The sequence below is a fragment of the Protopterus annectens genome, chromosome 12.part0 (genome assembly GCF_019279795.1).
Source record: "Protopterus annectens isolate FY-2018-M chromosome 12.part0, PAN1.0, whole genome shotgun sequence".
In the NCBI taxonomy this organism is placed as follows: domain Eukaryota; kingdom Metazoa; phylum Chordata; order Ceratodontiformes; family Protopteridae; genus Protopterus; species Protopterus annectens.
The window spans coordinates 515,579,549-515,598,018 of NC_056746.1; the positions used below are offsets into that span (position 1 = coordinate 515,579,549).

The window sequence follows — 18,470 nt, forward strand, 5'->3', positions numbered from 1 at the left end:
ACGAATGAAAGTCTTGGCATTGCTATCCACACTCCGAAAACAGCATTTGGCAAACATGACTATTCAGCTATTTTTTTCCACCAAATCATTTTTGTCATAACAAACCACCATGTTCCCATCCAAGGCATTTAGCAATCAAAAGCCCTGCTACATAAAAGTTTTGGTCTACAGTGTCAAATTTACTTACAGGAGCAAACACTACACACCAAAATACATACAAAAAAAAGGCAAGTACACAACTTAGTTCAGCAGAGTCAAAATGCTTACAAGGCTGCCAAAATGTGGGCCTGAGACTCAAAAAATTGTCACAAATAACTGTGTTTAAAGTATTAAAAGTGTTTTTGTAACAAATTTAGAAACATCAAAGTCAAGTACTTACAAAAGAGCCCAACCGAAGTGGTTTGCTGTGCTGCCCCAGTACATTGGATTATCCATAACATTAAAGGGAAACCCAGTGACTTTTGTGTCCATCAAAATACCAAAGTAGTCTCCTGTTAAACAAAAATAATACAGTGATAATTTTGAATATAAAGTAAAAGTGCCTATTCTGCTTATATCAAATTATGCAGTCAGATAAGAAGAAATCTATGTTCAGCTACATTGAGTTCACTAATACAAGTCCAAAACCAGAGAAGCTGTCATTTGGTTCTCAACAGCCAGAACTCCAAAGAATAATTACAAAAAATAATTTTCCAGTGACATTCATTATTATATCAGTGCAACTTTTATTTAAATCATTCAAATCTCAAAGTTGTTACAGCTCGCACACATCTCATGCATGGAGCACTTGTTATATTCCCTGTTGACTGGTCCCACTTTATCAATATCAACAGTTTCACGGGATTTGAAGTTCCAAAGTTACATAACCAGGCCAGTCCAGAAATGGTGATTAAAGGCCTAGATTATTTTCATTTCAGCAAACATTAACCTGAATTACCTAAATCTCAATTATATAACTACTGTTCTATCCCTAATCCCCTTAATTATATACCAGTTACCCAGCAACACTAGTACCATACCCTGCCTTCTACTGCTGAAGAGTTCTCTGTTTATTTTAAAATCCCAGACTTTCCTTAACTTTGGACCAGGCATCCCATTTATTTTTGTGCTTCTTTCCAGATGTTTGATTAAAATTCTCTAACTCCATTTCTTCTACCTGCCCCATCACTGTATAGATATTGCTTCCATCTTTGGAGCCTCTTTCATTTTTCATTCATGGGTCATTCCCTTCTTTGTTACTGCCATCAGTAATGACACCAGCTCCCTAATGTGTCTAGGACAGTTATCGTTCTACCAATTCAACAGCAACAGAAACACTTCCTTGGTGTCAAAGATACCTCCTGTCCTGTTATTTGCATTATACAATTCTGCAGCCCTATTTTAAACTCTGGTAATTCCTCACATCCCCAAAATATATGCTCTCACATTCCTGTTTCCTCTGCACTGCACCTCCAACATTCCTGGTTTGACATGAGAAACATTTTCCTTATTTTCTCTAGTGTACAAAAATATCCTGCACTTGTCAACCCCCCACTTGACGTATTCTCCCTTCTTATCTACATAATTTCTTTTTCCTCATATACTTTGCACCTTCTGTTACTTTTCCCTCTTTTTCCTATTTTTAAATGCACCAAAAATAATAATAATAATAAAAATAATAGCTTCTTGTATTACTACTGACTCTTTGTACATTGGAATGACCTCATGTATGGTATTCCACTGAATTTCATACTCTGCTTTCTTTAATTTGTAATATTTATAGATTTGTTACCTGTGAATAGACTTGTTATGTCATGCTATTACTTGCAAGTAGACTTATGTAATCTAATGATTATATCTTTGTAACTTTTGTAATAATCTTTAATTTTTTGGAGCTTTTCTCCTCGGGTCTCCACTGAAAATGGGTCCTTGGCTCAGCTGGACTAACCCAGTTAACAAATGTCAATAAATAAATAAATACATTTGTGGAGGCAGTGCCAAGAAAAAATTCTAAATTTCATACACTTAGTAGCTCGCTTTGGGACTAAATAAATGTCCTCCCATTCATGTGGTGTATATTCTTTCTCAAAGATAGCCTCCCATGTTCTTTAAGTGTCTAATGCATCTTTTGTTTCATTCTCCATACTTGCCTTATATACCCTGCTAGTAAGAGCCTTCTATCCCCCCAAGTCCCAATCTTGCTTCCAAAATGTAGCTCACTATCGATGGCAAATCCTTATTCTTACCTTATACACCCTATTTTCATGTCTCTTTACCCATTCAGGACAACGGTATGTACACTAGTTTATTCCTCTTATTCAGTTTAAATGCTTCCTTAGCTTGGGCCTGCCCATTGTATTACAACCTGTCCATATTTGTTCCAAACATCTTGGGTTTGATATTTTTCCTCTGTCAGACCTTCTCAGCTGACTCCTCTTGATTTCCTTTTCTTTTATTATCTAATTTGAAGCCTATTGGCAGATTCTAGACTTCGTTTAACAGCTTTATTTTGCTTTAACAGTTCCTCCAGGATGTCCTAAATGTAGTCATGTAGGTAATATTCTTTGGGGTCATCAGTTATAGTCTTCCAGACTTCTATTGCCTGCCCTGTAACCAGTCCCTCCTCTTTCTCCAACTATAACCCTTTCCGTTTGGGCAAAAATAAGCTCTCCTGCATCAGCTACAAAAGTCTTAACTGAGTGGCTTTAAAGTATTTTCCAGATCGGGCATCCCTAACCCCCCTCCACCACACTCTATTGGTAACATTAGTTTTTCCCATTTTACCCAACTGTTCTTAGTTTCCTAGATGAATTCCTGAAGCTCCTTTCTGATTTTTTTGCCAAATTTCCCCTGTAAGACAATAAAAAAGCTAGTCTTACATATAAAATCAGTGGAACCAAAAATATTTTCACTGCTTGAATTCTGTTATCCAATTCCACACTCATCAACTTCCATTTTCTTATTTGGGAAATTATCTGATGGGTTACTTTGAGATTTCCTTGCTCCCTCAACCACTTTCTCTTATCCAAACTCCTACAGATTTCATCTTACCATGGCCCCACAGGTAAGGGATTTCTTGAACAAAGTTCATTGTGGAAGTGTAATTCACTGGTATAGATTTTGTCTAATGTTTCTTTATTTTATGTCTAGCTAATCTATTGTATTCATTAAGTTTATCAAACATTTTCCCTAAGTCTCTCTCTCTGGGTGGCTAGATACAGTAGAATATCATCCACAAATAGTACTATTTTTAACCTGTCTGACCCCATGTACGTCCCAGTAAGTCAGAGTCCTTGATTTTTTTTGTCAACGATTCCAGGTAGAAAGCAAATAACAGGGGGGGGGGGGCATGGGTCATCCCTATTCATTTTAGAGAAAATAGAAAAATCTGACGACGCTCCCCCAATTTATATTCCAGCCTAAGCTCCTTTGTAGCTCCTTAATAAAAGCGAAATTCACACCCTGGGAAATCCGAAGGCCTTAAGTGTTAGTTAAGTAATAACCAGCTTACTCTACCAAAGGCCTTCTCTGAGACTAGCCCTACCAATAGAAGGGTCATTTTGTTATGTTCAGCATACTTTTATAACATCAAAGTTTTATTAATGTTATTAAAGGTTTCTCTCTCCAACATAAAACCTCATTGATCAGGATTAATCAAACTTGGTAAAATTTTCACTTACCTATTTTCTAATATTGTCATGAAGACAACACAGTCATGGTTTAGTACTGAGATGGGTCTATAAGATTTTGTGTTTGTCTTGTCTTTTCCTTCTTTAGGTAGAACTCCTATTATGGTCTCACCCCAGGAGCATGGTATTTCTGCCCTAGGTCCCATTAAAAACCTGACCCAAACTTTTACTACTACTACTCCTTTTACCTTCTATACTTCCACAGGAATCCCTTCCTGGCCAGGGCTTTTACCTACATGTTGTTGTCTTATTGGTGTTAGTATCTCTTCTTTGCCTACAGTTTTCATAAAATATTCTCCTTTCTCGGTTTAATTTCCCCAAGTTTTTTGGGGGTACTAATAACATGACGGGGATGGATCCCATTCCTAAGTCAATGTATGATTAAAGCTACTGAATTAGTACTGTTTCAGTCTTTGATGTTATCCAAAAGTGCTCTTCACAGCACTCAAAATATGGCCAGAAATGACTCCTCTTGTAATTCATGCTGAGTTACATGTATTGGTAGCATATATAATTACGACTGCAAGTTCTTTTTTATTAGACCTGTTGCCCCTACTACTATTGGAACTGCCTGGGTATCTTTCTTCCACATTTATCTTGTTTCACCCAGCAAATACTGTTATTTTATGTCTTTGTGTCTCTGCAAATAAGACACTGTAATTATTAGGTCTTATAATTTCAATGATCAATGTTACTTTTGACTTTTTTTCTGGACTATGTTTTTCTCACATTTATCTTTTGAACTGTTGGTAATGGGCAATCCCATGTGATATAAACTTTATCATCCTCTGCAGTGCTTTGAAGTTCATGTTTCCAGTGTTTCTCAACAACTTAAAAACTGTAATGTTTGCAAAAACCCCAATGCAGCAGCCTTGACACATTACTGTGCCTTTCAGTATCTATGTCCTCTACTGTGAGTGAGTGTATCACACCCAGCAACAAGACGTGCAACTGTTTCCAGTTTTTTTTTTTTTTTTTTTACAGAACATGCATTTGTCTGTTTCGCCCATTTGTTCAATGGACTCTGTAAACCAATGTGTACATAGTCCACTATCCTTAGCAGTCATTATTAACCTTTCATCTTTTGGATTCAATTCACCTCTCCTTAACCATTCCTGCATCAAATCCTGACATGAGGTTATTCCATGAGATCTCTGGTCTTGCCACAACATTTATACTGTTTTCACATTTCTTGCCTTCTCATCTGATCCTTCTCCTTATATTCTTTCGTTTTTTGGCACATTCAGTTACTGTCTGACTTTTGTCAACTTCTGGTTTGATTTTTAATCCCGCTTGGCACCAAAATGCTTCTGCTAAACTAAGCAGAGAATTCATCTTGGACTTTTCCTCATGTTTTAAAACTTTTACTACATTTGGATCTGGTGAGGTCAGCAGATATATATGCAGTCTCACAGCTAAAGAGCTATACATGTAACCAGTTTTGAGGAGGCTCATACTTCCTTCAGAATGAGGAATACATAATGTTGGTATGCACTGATTTGTATACATCATTTGATAAGCATGCATCATTTTCCCTTGTTTTCTTGTCCAACTGATCCAATTCCTTTTGGAGGCCAGTCAATCACCCCAAAAATGTAAGTTAGAACAGGAAGAGTAAATTGGTTTATAGCTTGGACTTTATTCCTAGATGTCAAGGTAGTTTTCACTATTAGTTTTAGTCTTCTGAAGTTCTCCTTACTGAGCAACAAATGATCTTTTGTGATATACAACTTTCTTTTGTTATTCTTTTGCTCTATTGCCATAACTTAGTTTTTCTCTAAATGACTATAAACTCTGCATCAATTCCAGTATAATATATTGTCGGAAGGAAAGTTGTTAGTCAATAGTTTTTCGGATGGCTTACAGGTTCACAATTAAGCAGGGGTATCATTTTTCATGTTGTTAACCAGGTTGGTGTGCTTTTGGGATGCACATACAAGTAATTCTTGCTCGGGTTAAATGTTTATGTAAAGATGTTAATATTTTTATTCAAAAGTTATGTAATGCATCCGGGCCTGGGGATTTCCAGTTTGGAGTGTTTCTTAATTTTGTTTTAATTTCTCTGGCCTTTACTTTGTCATTTTTCATATCAGAGCTCTTTACAGTTTAATTTTTCTGTCCGTTAGGCATGTTCTACAGGCTCTTCATAAATATTTCTCCAAAATGTATCTATTTCTTCTTTTTTGGTGGTGTTTCTATTCCTTTTTTCCCAGTTCATTATAAACTTGTTGGTGTCATCAATGAATTGCTTATTTTGTACATTTCCTCTATACTTAGCTGCATATCTTGTATGCTTTTCTGCCTGTGCTGATATTTTTAGCTTATTATTTACAATAATATATGCTAGATCTTAGTCTGTTTTGATACTGTGCAATGCTTTTACCACATCTATCTTTCTATGTATTTTTGATTATCCGTTCCCTTTTCTAAATTCTTCTAATAGTGATACTTCTTGTCTTACTAGCTTCATAGTTTTTTCTAGCCAATACTTCCATGGCAGCATTTTATTTCTTCCCTTCCTTTCTCTTATTACTTTATGTTTCTGTGTTAAGACTTTATGGTATTAATTTAGCTGCACAGTAATATATCCTATGTATTTCTGTTATCTCACAAGATTTTCTTTTAATAGTCCTAATTACTGTGTTCATGTGTTTTACCAAACGTCTAACATTTTGGGTCTTATTTACTTTCTGCAATCTATTTCTTTCATCAATCTTAATATGTCTCTCCTGTCTACTAAATCAAACAGCTTTTAGACAATTTTCTTCTAGACTGAGAGCACCTTCTTTGCTCTCCATTTTCTGAGAGTATTCTACAGAAAGTTCTAGAACATCTTCCTGTAATATATCCTCTTCAGATGCACTCTGATTCATCTGCTGCTCCTTCATATGGGAAATCATCGGCTCATCACTCCACAACAATGTCTGCGTCAGAGATGTCCCTGTTTCCTGCTCCTTCCCTTGCTGTGGTACATTAACTAAACTTTTGTGCCAGTCTCCTACAGAAAGCTCCAGAGCACCACCATGAGGCAAGTCTTTAGATGCCTTCCACTCTACCTGTTTCTCCTTAATCTGATAACTCATTGTTCCATCATCCTGTGACAATTACCTGTGCTGGATTTTCTACACTAAATCCTTCAATTTGCACATAATCCATAACTTTAGTTTCCATTTGTTTGTACTAACCCTCTTTTCTACCCCCCTTGTTTTCTTATTTTCTGTATTGTAAAATTTTGCATGTCTGGGTGCCTTTGACTGTCTTTCTCTTCAAATATGTTTGGCGCTGCTTTTTTTCACATTGTTTAGTTTTGCTTTCTCTATTGCATAAATATTGCACCTTATCAGAGCTCTTTTTCTTTCCCATGTTCATACTTCTTCAGAAACTATCTGCTCCACCTGCTGCATTTTAATCTAGGGAATCATGGCTCCATCATGCTGTGACACTGCCTGTGCTGGATGTTCTACACTAAATCCTTCACAGAAATTCCATGACTTCAGTTTATATTTAACTTCTACCTTACTAATCTTCTTTGCTATATTCCCTCTGATTTATTTTTTTTGTATTGTGAAATTTCCATTTCCAGGTACCCTTGCCTGTATCTGTCTTAATCTTTCTGAATATCTTCTAGCTGAAATTCTGGAATTTTTGCATAACAGTAACAATGCACACTTTCTTCCTTATCCTCAATAGTCCACTCTTTCATCTTTATGGCTCTTTTTTGGCCTGCCAGTTTTTGTAGACTACAACTTCCTTCTACCACATGGAGGATTCTACACTGCCATTTTCTCCAGTGCTAGCACCAGTGTATACATCAGGATTGGGCACTTATTTTTATCCAGGGACCTGTGCACCCAGACGTTTTTTTTTTAACCTATCTCTCCATGATGCATAAACTGCACTCTATATATCAGTGTCACCTTGGTGAGATTTTGTGAAAACAGGGTCATTTTGTTCAACGCCGTGTAGTGGGATGAAAACAGCTCACAGTACGTGGCATAACCTACTTAAACCAGTCTCCTAGCACTAACCAGAAAGGTGAATTTCTCATTATAATTATGGTAAGAAAACCTCGTCTGGTCAGATATGAACTAAAAGTAGGTACACAGTGCTAAAATAAAAGTTATGTACTTACCATAATAATAGACCCTTGTTGTGCCTCACTGTCCATCTCAACATATGAGCTATATACCTTAAGGTGGATCTGAGCCTGCAGAAAGCTTTCAGAGCTTCTCCAGTGCTCAAGGTCTCCCTCTCCTATGATGCTTAACACATAAGCTACTCCTCAGATCGAGTTTGCCCACACCACCAGACTGAAGATTCTCGTGGGGGGGGGGCGCGCTATCTATAACAGATAACTAGAAAAGCTTCAATTTAAGTTTATCATAATCCTCTAAGAGTGAAGAAATAGACATGTGACAGTTTAGAAGGGGAAAGGAGGAAGTGTTGTTGAGATGGATAGAGAGGGAAACCAAGGATCTGGCAGTATGGGAATTACATAACTTTCATATTCCATTTTGTTCCCCCCCCATCTCAGCCTATGGGTCAGATTCCCCAGCTACCATGAATCTAGGGTTGTTTCATGGCAGAATCCTCTTGTAAATGGTAGAACTGAATGCTGCTCTGAAGTTTGAGATAAAACCCAGCTTAAAATGTTTAACAAAGGTTTGTACTATAGACCACATAGCTGCTGAGCAAATATCACCCACAAATGAATTTCTGAAAAACTCCACAGAGGTAAAAACAAAACAGATGCAATCTAACAGTCAACATATAATATCCATCTGGCAGAAGATACTGCAATTAGGAACAATGTTTTAATAAAAGATATTTGAAAATGACAGTGGAAGCTGGCACAAAGGGTGCTTGCATGAGGGCCTGCAGCATCCGAGTAAGAGATTAAGGAGGTATTGGTTCTTTAATTGGTGATCTCAGTATTAAAAATGTCTCTGAGAAATGCCTTTGAAATATTTTAGGAGAAAACTGAAAACAATTTGAACCAATTTTAGAATCTCAAATTGTTAGTTTGAGAGATCTGATGCCCAAAAATAGAAATATTTTTGGAAGACCTAATTATGCCGAGGTTAAAGGTAGATGAGGCTAAACAATTAACAGTTAAAATAAGAGGAGATTAGGTAAAAATTTTGATGTTTAATCAATATGCAGGAAAGTCTCCCGGAACAGATGGTATTTGTGTAGAAGTTTGGAAGTTAGAATGGAAGAAAGTGATAAAGATCTAGAAAGTTCTACATAACAGTATTTAAAAATGAGGGGAAGCAACATCATCCTGGAAGAAAGCTGTGACGGTTGTAATGTCTAAAAACAGTGCAGACCCATCAGACCCAACTTCATATAGACCCATTTCAATTTTAAAACATGATTATAAAAGAATGGTAAAAGTTTTGCCAAAATTGATAGATAAGGATCAATGTGGTTTTGTGGAGGGGATGCAAACATTTGACAACTTTAAGAGAAAAATGATGATCCAGGGGAAAGCAGAATCTAAGAAAACATTGCTGTTGTTGGTCGGTCTTGATGCAGAGAATGCATTTGACAGAGTAAGCTAGGATTTTATAAGTAGGTCAATGGAATCATCTGCATACCCTGATACAATAATAAGGTTAATTAAGAGGATATATGTTAAGGATCGGAGATTAGAATTAAAGTGGGAGGTTCCTCTTTAATAAGTTAATAGATCTTAATAGTGTAACCGGTCAGGGGTGTACTCTTTCCCCTTTGTTGTTTAGAGCCATTGGTAGGGAAAATAAGGGACTCACAAATTCAAGGATATAATTGGTATGGTAATCAAGAAAACTGGTTTTATTTGCAGATGATATTTTGTACCTGATAAATCCAGAAAAGGACATCTCAGTGCTGTGGAACATTTTGAAGTCTTTATGGGCTATAAAGTTAGTGAAGATAAAACAAAGACTATAGCCATACATTATGTTCCTACACGTAAAATGATACAGCAATACCCATATTTACGAGGACACTATAAGATGAAGCATTTAGGAGGACGGATTAAAAATGCTTCTGTTATTGCAGCTGAGAATATGTGGGAAGAGACTAAACAAAAGATAACACAAATACTGAGAAAATGGAAGCTCTTATTTATGGACATGGATAGTAAACTACAAGCTCTGAAACTGGTTTTAGTCCCTTTAGTTTCATATACAGGTCAGGAAAAGTTGTGGACAGTAAATAATAAAGAGCTGAAGGAATTTATCTGGGAGAGGAAGAGTGCACAAGTTAAGTGGGATAAGTCGATCCTACAAACAGAACAAGGTGGTCTAGGAATATCTGATTTGAAGGGATATTTTATAGCTAAACAGTTAAGGCTCATATACACAACACAAGCAAAATGTTAAAATTCAAAGTAGAAAGGGACGATGATGAAGTGGGGGGGTTCAAGAAATAATGAGATTTTGGGTGCAGATACTGAAGAAGAATAGTAATAGCCATAGAGAATATTACTTTCATGAAGCAGTAGAAAGTATTCTAAGAACTAAGTCAATCCAAGAATGGAGAAAGGAAATTTTGCTGATAGGAATGACTGCAGGTAGGGGTACAAAGAATATGCAAGAGGAGGTTAGAATTTACTGGAGAAAACTGGCAATGGAACTAAGGTATTGAGAGCAAATAGCTAGAAAGTGAAAAAGTAATAGAATCAGAATATAGGCAAAGAGAACGAGGTAGGAGAATCCCAATACCTGCTCTGGAAGAGTTTTTAGTTGCATCTGGAAGTTGCTGTTAAAAAGAGGGATAATTAGTAGGGCATATAAAAAATTAAATGATAACTACAAGAATCAATCAATGAATCGGAGAAGGTTAGAAAAGACAGGGAAGAGAGACAGGCTAGACAATTTACAAGGAACAATAGGAGGATATATGCATGGCTCCCAAGTAAGCAACAAATCGGATTTTTGCCTATTAGTGTTTGCATTGATATTTTCATAACTCAAGCAGACTTCAAAGAATTCTTCCTCAGGTAAATGACAAATCTGACACCTCTTTTCTTCACAAACTGTCCATATTGCAAATCCACCCTCCTGCCTATAAACCTAAAGCCAAGTTACACAAACTACATCTATGTGCTACTGTACTCCCTCTTCCCAGTAATAACTTACTCATATCTAGGGATGTCCACCCCAACCCTGGCTCCTCCCCCTCTCCCCTCAATCAAACACCCCCTTATCTTCTAGCTTCCTTCCTTCTCCAAACACCTCTCATCATACCCAGCCTCTTACACTAAACTCATCCATATCCAAGCACCTGGCAATATACTCTCTAAATATTCAAAGCCTAACCAACAAAATCACCAATTTCCACGCCTGGATAACGCATACAAACCCTCAATTCTTTTCCTTATCTGAAACCTGGCTTAAGCCACATATCACTAACAATGAAATTCTCCCACCAGGCTATAATATCTATCGTTCTGATAGATTCCCCCAAAAAAGAGGGTGGTGTAGCCCTCCTCCACTCCAATAGCCTCAATCTCTCACCTTTCCCCACACCCATCCCTGACTTTCACCCAGTTGAACTCACCATCCTTAATTGCCACCTTAACCTTCACAAAAAATTTGCTGTTGCCACCATCTATATCCCTCCTGGAAACAATTCATTCACTTTAGAGAATATCTTATCCTGGTTTTCCCACAATATTCCCTATGAAACCCTCATCTTAGGCGATGTTAACCTATATTGGTCTAAACTTAAAACTGACTCTCCACAACTCAGAATCAACATGCATGGTTTCCATCAACTGATATCTTCGTCCACCCGCCTCCATAAAAACTCATCTTCCAGCTCCATCACCAACCCCCTCACCACTACCACAACCCTACTACCCTACCAGACCAACTTAGTGACCACCTCGGTCCTTAGATACACCATCCAACCCCACCAAATCCCACCTTTATAGAGATTGCCGAAAACTCTCTAATTTTAATGTAGTCCAATTCAACTCTATTCTATCCATCACTGATTGGTTCATCCTTAAACAAATCCCTCTCAATGGCGCAGTTACTAGGTTCAATATCATCTTCCTGAATACCCTGAACTCCCTTGCTCCCTCTAGGAAGGTTAGAATAAAACCCTAGTATGCTCCCTGGCTATCAAAATAAACTTGGAAAGCCTGTATCAAAACAAAGGAATTACCTCTGCTACATAATTATAGACACCTCAGACATCTTACAAAAAAACAAACCAATAATGACAAAAAGTCCTTTTATAACTCTGCCCAATTCAATAACAAATCCAACCCTCACAAGTTCTGGTATACTATTAACAAAATTCTCTCTCCAAGCTGCCCCTCAACTCCCTGCCTCTACCCAAATACATCTCCTCTGAAAACTGCTACTCTTCTCAATAAACACTTTACTGAAACCATTCAAACACTCATACCTTCCAACTGTAACACAACTTCTCTGCCGACCCCTCCCAATCCTTCTAACAAACAACTATCCTCTTTACATCCGATTCTTACTTCCTACATCAGATCTCTTCTTCACAAACTCAAACCCTGCTCTCCCTCCACTGACAATCTACCCCCTACCTTCCTCAAACTTGCTGCTGACTCCACTGCCTATCCAGTATCCATACTAACCAATAGATCTGTTCAGGAATCCACCATCCCTACTCTATGGAAATCCTTTTTCACTATTCCCCTGCATAAAGGTGGAAACTCTACAGTCCCATCTAACTACCGACCTATAGCTATTCTATCTCCCCTCTCTAAGATTCTCGAAAGATGCATCCACTCACAACTACTCAATTACCTCCTCCAGCATAACCTCCTTACTCCCACTCAGTATGGTTTCCGTCCCAACCAAAGCACAACTACTGCCCTCTTATCCTTTACACATACCATTGCCGAGGCCCTAGACAATAACAAACTCATATCATGTCTCTTCCTTGACCTCTCTAAGGCCTTTGATACAGTCTCCCATCCCCTACTACTATCTAAACTTGCAGACCTCAGTCTATCTTTTTCCTCCCTTGCCTGGTTCTCCAGTTACTTATCCTGCAGACAGCAGTCTGTTAAATGGCTCTATTCTACTTCTCCATTCATACCTGTCCCAACTGGGGTACCACAAGGTTCCATCCTGGGTCTCCTCCTATTTAATGTCTTTACCAATGATCTCTATACTTCTTATAAACAATCCTCCCTCATCCAATATGCAGACGACTCGACTCTCATCTCCATCTCAGACAATATTGCCAATCTCCACAGTCTTACTCAACAGACCTTCTTATCCACTGAACAGTGGTTGTCCAGGAATCTACTCATTCTCGACCCTAAAAAGACTAAACTCTTATTATTTTGCCCCTAATCTCTCTCTCACTTCAAATCCACCTTTACTATTACTTCCTCTAATAACACTGTTATCCAGCCTGAAGCTCACACTAAACTTCTTGCGGTCGTCATAGATTCAACTTGCACATCCTGCAAAGCATAAAAAAGACTCACCAGAAACTTGGTTTACTGTATCGCAACAAAAAATTTCTAACTACAAATGCCAGACTCTCCCTTGCACAAGCTCTTCTCCTCCCCTCCCTTCTATATGCTGCCCCAGTACTCATCAACATACAAACTTCTACTTTAAACAAACTCAAACAAACTTACCACAAGATAGCTAGATTTATCACAAACTCTCCATACAATACACATCACTACCTTGCCCTAAATACTCTCCACTGGTTAGAATTCCCCCATATTCTACTGCTGTCACAACTTTAAATGTTACACTTCATTCTTTATAAACCTTCATCCTGCCCTGCTCTCTCTTCCTTCATCTCTATCTACATTCCTCCGTGAACTATACGTACCTCTAATCACCAACTACTACAAATCTACCAACCCGAATAAATCGGTGGTAAACTCCTATATAAACACTGTCTCCCAAGCCTGGAACAAACTCCCAAGAGACATTTGTTCCATCATTCACCCATACCACTTTAAAGAAAAACTCAAACTTCATCTACTCAACTCCAAAATATCTCCTTGTCAAGCCCCTACTACATACCTTTTCAGTCCCTCCACATACAGCTAAGGACTCCACTATTGTGGATACTTATTAAACTCTACAATCAATATTGTTGGACATAACTCTTTTTGTAAATATGTAAATATATATTTTAGTCTGTAAAAATATTGATATGTATATATCATGTGTTTGCATTTCTGCTTTGTCTCTCTAACGTTCTTGTATAACTGATTTTGACCATATTTTTTACTCAAATGTTTGATTCTCTGTAAACCATGTTTTTTTGGAGCTTTTCTCCATGGGTCTCCACTGAAAATGGGCCACAAGCCCAACTGGACCAACCCGGTTAACAAATGTCAATAAATAAATGTCGGAGGTGTGATACGGAAGGAAGACGTCACTGGGAACATATGTTTTTGGAGTGTAATAAGTTGGTAGGTTTTGAAAATTCCCTATAGAATACTCAGTCAGAAATACTGGTTGAGCAATTGGGTGTAACTAAGGAAATTATTCTTCTGAGCTGGAACACAGAATCTGAATTAACTAGACATAGCAACACCTTCTTAAGTTTAACTTCGGTGGTTGCCAAAAAAGAAATGACTAGAAAACAGAAATCAAAGTCTAAACCACCAATATTTGAAGTATTGAATATTGCAGAGAGAAAAGAACAGGAAGTGGGATCTTTAGACAACAGAAGAACAAATTACATATAAATAAATAAAATTGTGAGATAGAAACATGCAGAATAATGTTAATGTATGCAAGTGAAAAAACTCCCCATGCAAAGTCTGAAACATTTGTTGTGATAGACTGAAAAGGAGGATGAAAGGAGAAGTCATATCTGGGTTGAGAGATACTAGGTTCACCCAACAAAGTAACTCCCTTCTGGCAAATGCCAGAAATGGAATTTGAAAATAAAAGGGGTTTTGATGCTGTGTCCAGACAAATCTTAGATACCACTAAACTCTGATGTGAAGTCTGGCTAAGGGTATTATGATAATCATAGAAGCCATGAAGTCCAGAATCCTTAGAAATTCTTTGACAGAAGCCTGAGACTGGCTGAAGAAGTCCCAGAAGATTTCCTTGTACTGCTCTATCATTCCCTATAGAAGAAAATCTCTTCCTTGGCATGACTCTAAAAGACATACTACAAAAGCAAGTTAGTGGGAGGGGATGGAAGATGATTTTTGGAAGTTCAAGAAACTCCAAATGTAGTACGATTTTCATGACCCATGTGATGGATTCCTGACAACTGGATAAAGTGTCTGCAAACACAGGGCAATTGTGGAAATATGAAAATGCCTTGATACCAATCAGGCACTTTCTAAATACCCTTGGTGCAGTGGATGTACCAAAGAGTAGGCAGAGAACTGATAATATGAGCCAGACACAGAAAATTTTTAAAAAGTCTGAAGTCCTTGCAAACTATAATGTGATGATACACAATAATTTAGGTCCAATATTACCATGAAGCTTCAGGTGGTTATGAAAGGTAACAGGGTTTGAAGTGACAACATTTTGAATCTTGACAAAAGGATTGACAAAGAAGTCAAGGACTGATTTCTGTTTCCTCTTTCTATGGCACTGGAAAAAAATCATTTAATAAAAGCTTTTGCCCATTTGATCTCAATGCACACGTTTTATCACCATTTGAGCCAACATTTGCTGTAGAATAAGAGGAAATAGGGATACCTGCTTTGCATGAGGAGGAATTCACTGAAGAGGGGGGGGCATAGATTTCCATTGCCATTTGTACACCTGCTGGAGAAGTCTCAGAACCCACTTGTCTGAGATAGTATGAGGCCACTGTAGAAGATGGAGGCCCAAACTAAGGAAGAGACTTGTAGGATTTCCCAGATGTGAGTGTGTGTGTGTGTGTGTGTGTGTGTGTGTGTGTGTGTGTGTGTGTGTGTGTGTGTGTGGTGGGGGGTGGGGGGGCAGAAAAGGCAAATAGTCATTCAGAATTTTTTGGACTATTCTTGGTTCTCGGAGGCTCCCCTTTTTTCTTTTGAGCCTTATTGCCACTGCTCTTATAAGCTTTGCTTGTTAGAACATTGCTTAGACTGCTTACTTTGTTTCCTGTACAAGGATCCTGAAAAGGAAGGAACGTTTTTACTGAACTTTGAAAAAGGAAGGTTTAACAAGCCAAACAATCTCTTGAATCAGTTTAACAATCTAAGTAATCCCTTGAATCTATTTCCCTGTCCAAACAAATTTTTTAAGGACCTCAGCAGCAGTAGGGCTAGATACATTTTTTTAAATTTATTTAACATTTGTTAACCGGGAAAGTCCGACTTGGAATGAAGCCATTTTCGGGAGTGGCCCGGAGAGAAACGCTCCAATGTCTTTGTAACGTGGGAGAAAACCGAACCACCCAGAGAAAACCCACACAAATGCAGGGAGGGCATGGAGACTCCAGAATGAAGGCACCCCAGCCAAGAATCGAACTGGAGAACATCTTGCTATGAGGCGACAATGCTACCACTGCACCGTCCCATATAATTCATTATATTAATTATTAATATATTATATATATCTTATATATTATTATATACTGTGTACATCTGATTACATATTGATAAGATCTTTGCCCAGGGAAGAACTCAAGATCTCAATTTAAACATGTTCTGAAGTTTTGAGAACATACTTAAGCAAATCTTCTCATAACTGATCCCAGAGCAGCAGCCTGGGATGCAGCATAAGCAGAATCATAAGAGTAGTTTACAGAATGTCTGATTACATCAGAAGCAGGCACAATTAAAGAAATTAATGAAGTTTTAACATCTAAAGTAGGAAGGTTAACAGTTAAATCTCTCATGTTCTGAAAAGAAGCCATTAAACATTTAACGTGCGAGTAAGTCTGGCTGTTCAAAATTCAAAAAGTTAAAGTAGCAGAAGAATAAACTTTCTTCAAAAAGGCCAAAGGTTTTCCCATTCATGTCAGAGGGAACAGGCTTAGCATTCACAATATTAGCAGTAGAAAGAGGGCTTAGACAGAAAATATGTCTGCAAGATCTAATTTGGGATTAGAAAACAAGAACTTACACGTATGATGCACTTTATATAACCTAGCAGACTTTTTGGTGCAGAGGGATGACTGTCCAGCATACTACAAGCTATTAAGAAAAAATCCTGAAAAGGCAACACAAGAAAGAGTTGTGGGCTGTAGAAATTCAGTTATAACAAATGATAATACTTTTTTTCTGGGAGATAGCAATTTCATGTTCTTTACACTGACGTAAGTCTTTCATTTTACTAATAGTCTGAAATAAAGATAATTCTGGAGGGAAATCTGAAGAAACACTTTCCTTAGAATCAGAATTTTTCAGATTGAGGAGAATTAAAATTAAGAAAAATATAAATAATATATAAATGAATATAATATATATATATATATATATATATATATATATATATATATATATTAATAATTAATATAATGAATTATAAATTATATAAAATATTAATATTATATAATGTATAATAAGATAATATACAATATATAAATAATATATAAAATTAAGAAAAATAGTCCTTATCCTCTTGCTACTCATCTGACGGGGCATCATTGTCAAAGTGAGTGGGAAATCTATTTTTCAGTTAAAATGCAGTGAGGAAACTGGATTTAAACACATTAAAAGCAGAGCATGATCTTTTAGGAAATCCCAACAATCTTCCATGTTCATGGTTAAAGATATAGGAGAAGAAACATTTTGAAGTTTCTGCTTTTTCTTCCTGGGGGATTACCTGGAAAAATACAAGATGGCTTGAACTAATGTTGGCTACTTTTCTTCTTTCTTATATTAACACTGGCTCTAATATATAATCCAGGAGCAACCCAGGCAGGTTGTGAACCCTGACAGGAGCACTAGCCTAGGAATTAGGCGCATTACCCTGGCTAAGCTGTATTCCTTCACTCACTCCCTTCTCCCGAGACAGACAAGAGTTGTTCTCTTTTCCCTGGTGTGGGCAACCCCATGGCCACATAGGACATGCCAGTCTCCCAGTTCTTAGTGGATTCATGATGACCTAGGCCAAATCTATCAGGAGCAAAACGCACTTTCTCTGAGGAACCAGTATTGGCAAAAGCAGAATCACCTCTCGACACACTTATTCTACACAAATGTAAAAAATGTTAATAAAATACACGATTTTTCAGTATTTTTTTTACAAAAGCAAACTATAAGTAAAAATTTTTAAACAATCATGACAGGCCAACAACATAGCATTTTGTAACATAAAATCAAAACTTTCACAGAAAAAGCACAGTTTTTCCCTAGAAAAATGATGACATGGAAGGTTTTCCCCCAACAGGGCATTTATGCTCCCAAGCTTGAAAGGATCACTAGATGAGGCACGCAAAGGCAGAGCACTTGGGCAGCAAGAAATCTCTGAATCTTCTGGCACCCAAACTGCGATTTTACACAGCTCTGCTCAAGCCACTGGCAGTTTGAGCACATGCAAGGAGCCTTAAAGCTCTAAAAGCTGGCCAGCGGTCAAATCCTAAGCAAGGATGTCACCCAAATAGCTGAGGCTTCTGCAACAGTGATCTAAATGTTGAACATCTAACTGGAGTGCATCAGTTCAGAAATATGGCACATTTTTTACCAATGCCATCTCAGCAGAGAATGGTGTGAGCGGTATGATCATACATTTTGGACAGTTTATTCTGAAAACAACTTTCAGACATCTGACAGTTGGGCTTCCACTACAGGAGGTTTAAGATATTACATAGTGAAAATTTCAGCTTTGTTGTAGTTTATACTATGTGGTTTGTCTGCGTTGTCTTTTTACCCTTTGATTTGGATGTTAT

At 37.5% G+C, this 18,470-nt stretch overlaps 1 protein-coding gene across 1 annotated transcript in view; it reads right to left on the minus strand.

The window, feature by feature from the left end:
- The window catches only part of PEMT (phosphatidylethanolamine N-methyltransferase), a 1,144,274-nt gene that overhangs the window by 728,528 nt on the left and 397,276 nt on the right, over window positions 1-18,470 (minus strand). The window contains exon 3 of the mRNA XM_044088934.1: window positions 380-491. Within this exon, the coding sequence (XP_043944869.1) occupies window positions 380-491 (112 nt within the window). The remainder of the gene's footprint in view (window positions 1-379; window positions 492-18,470) is intronic.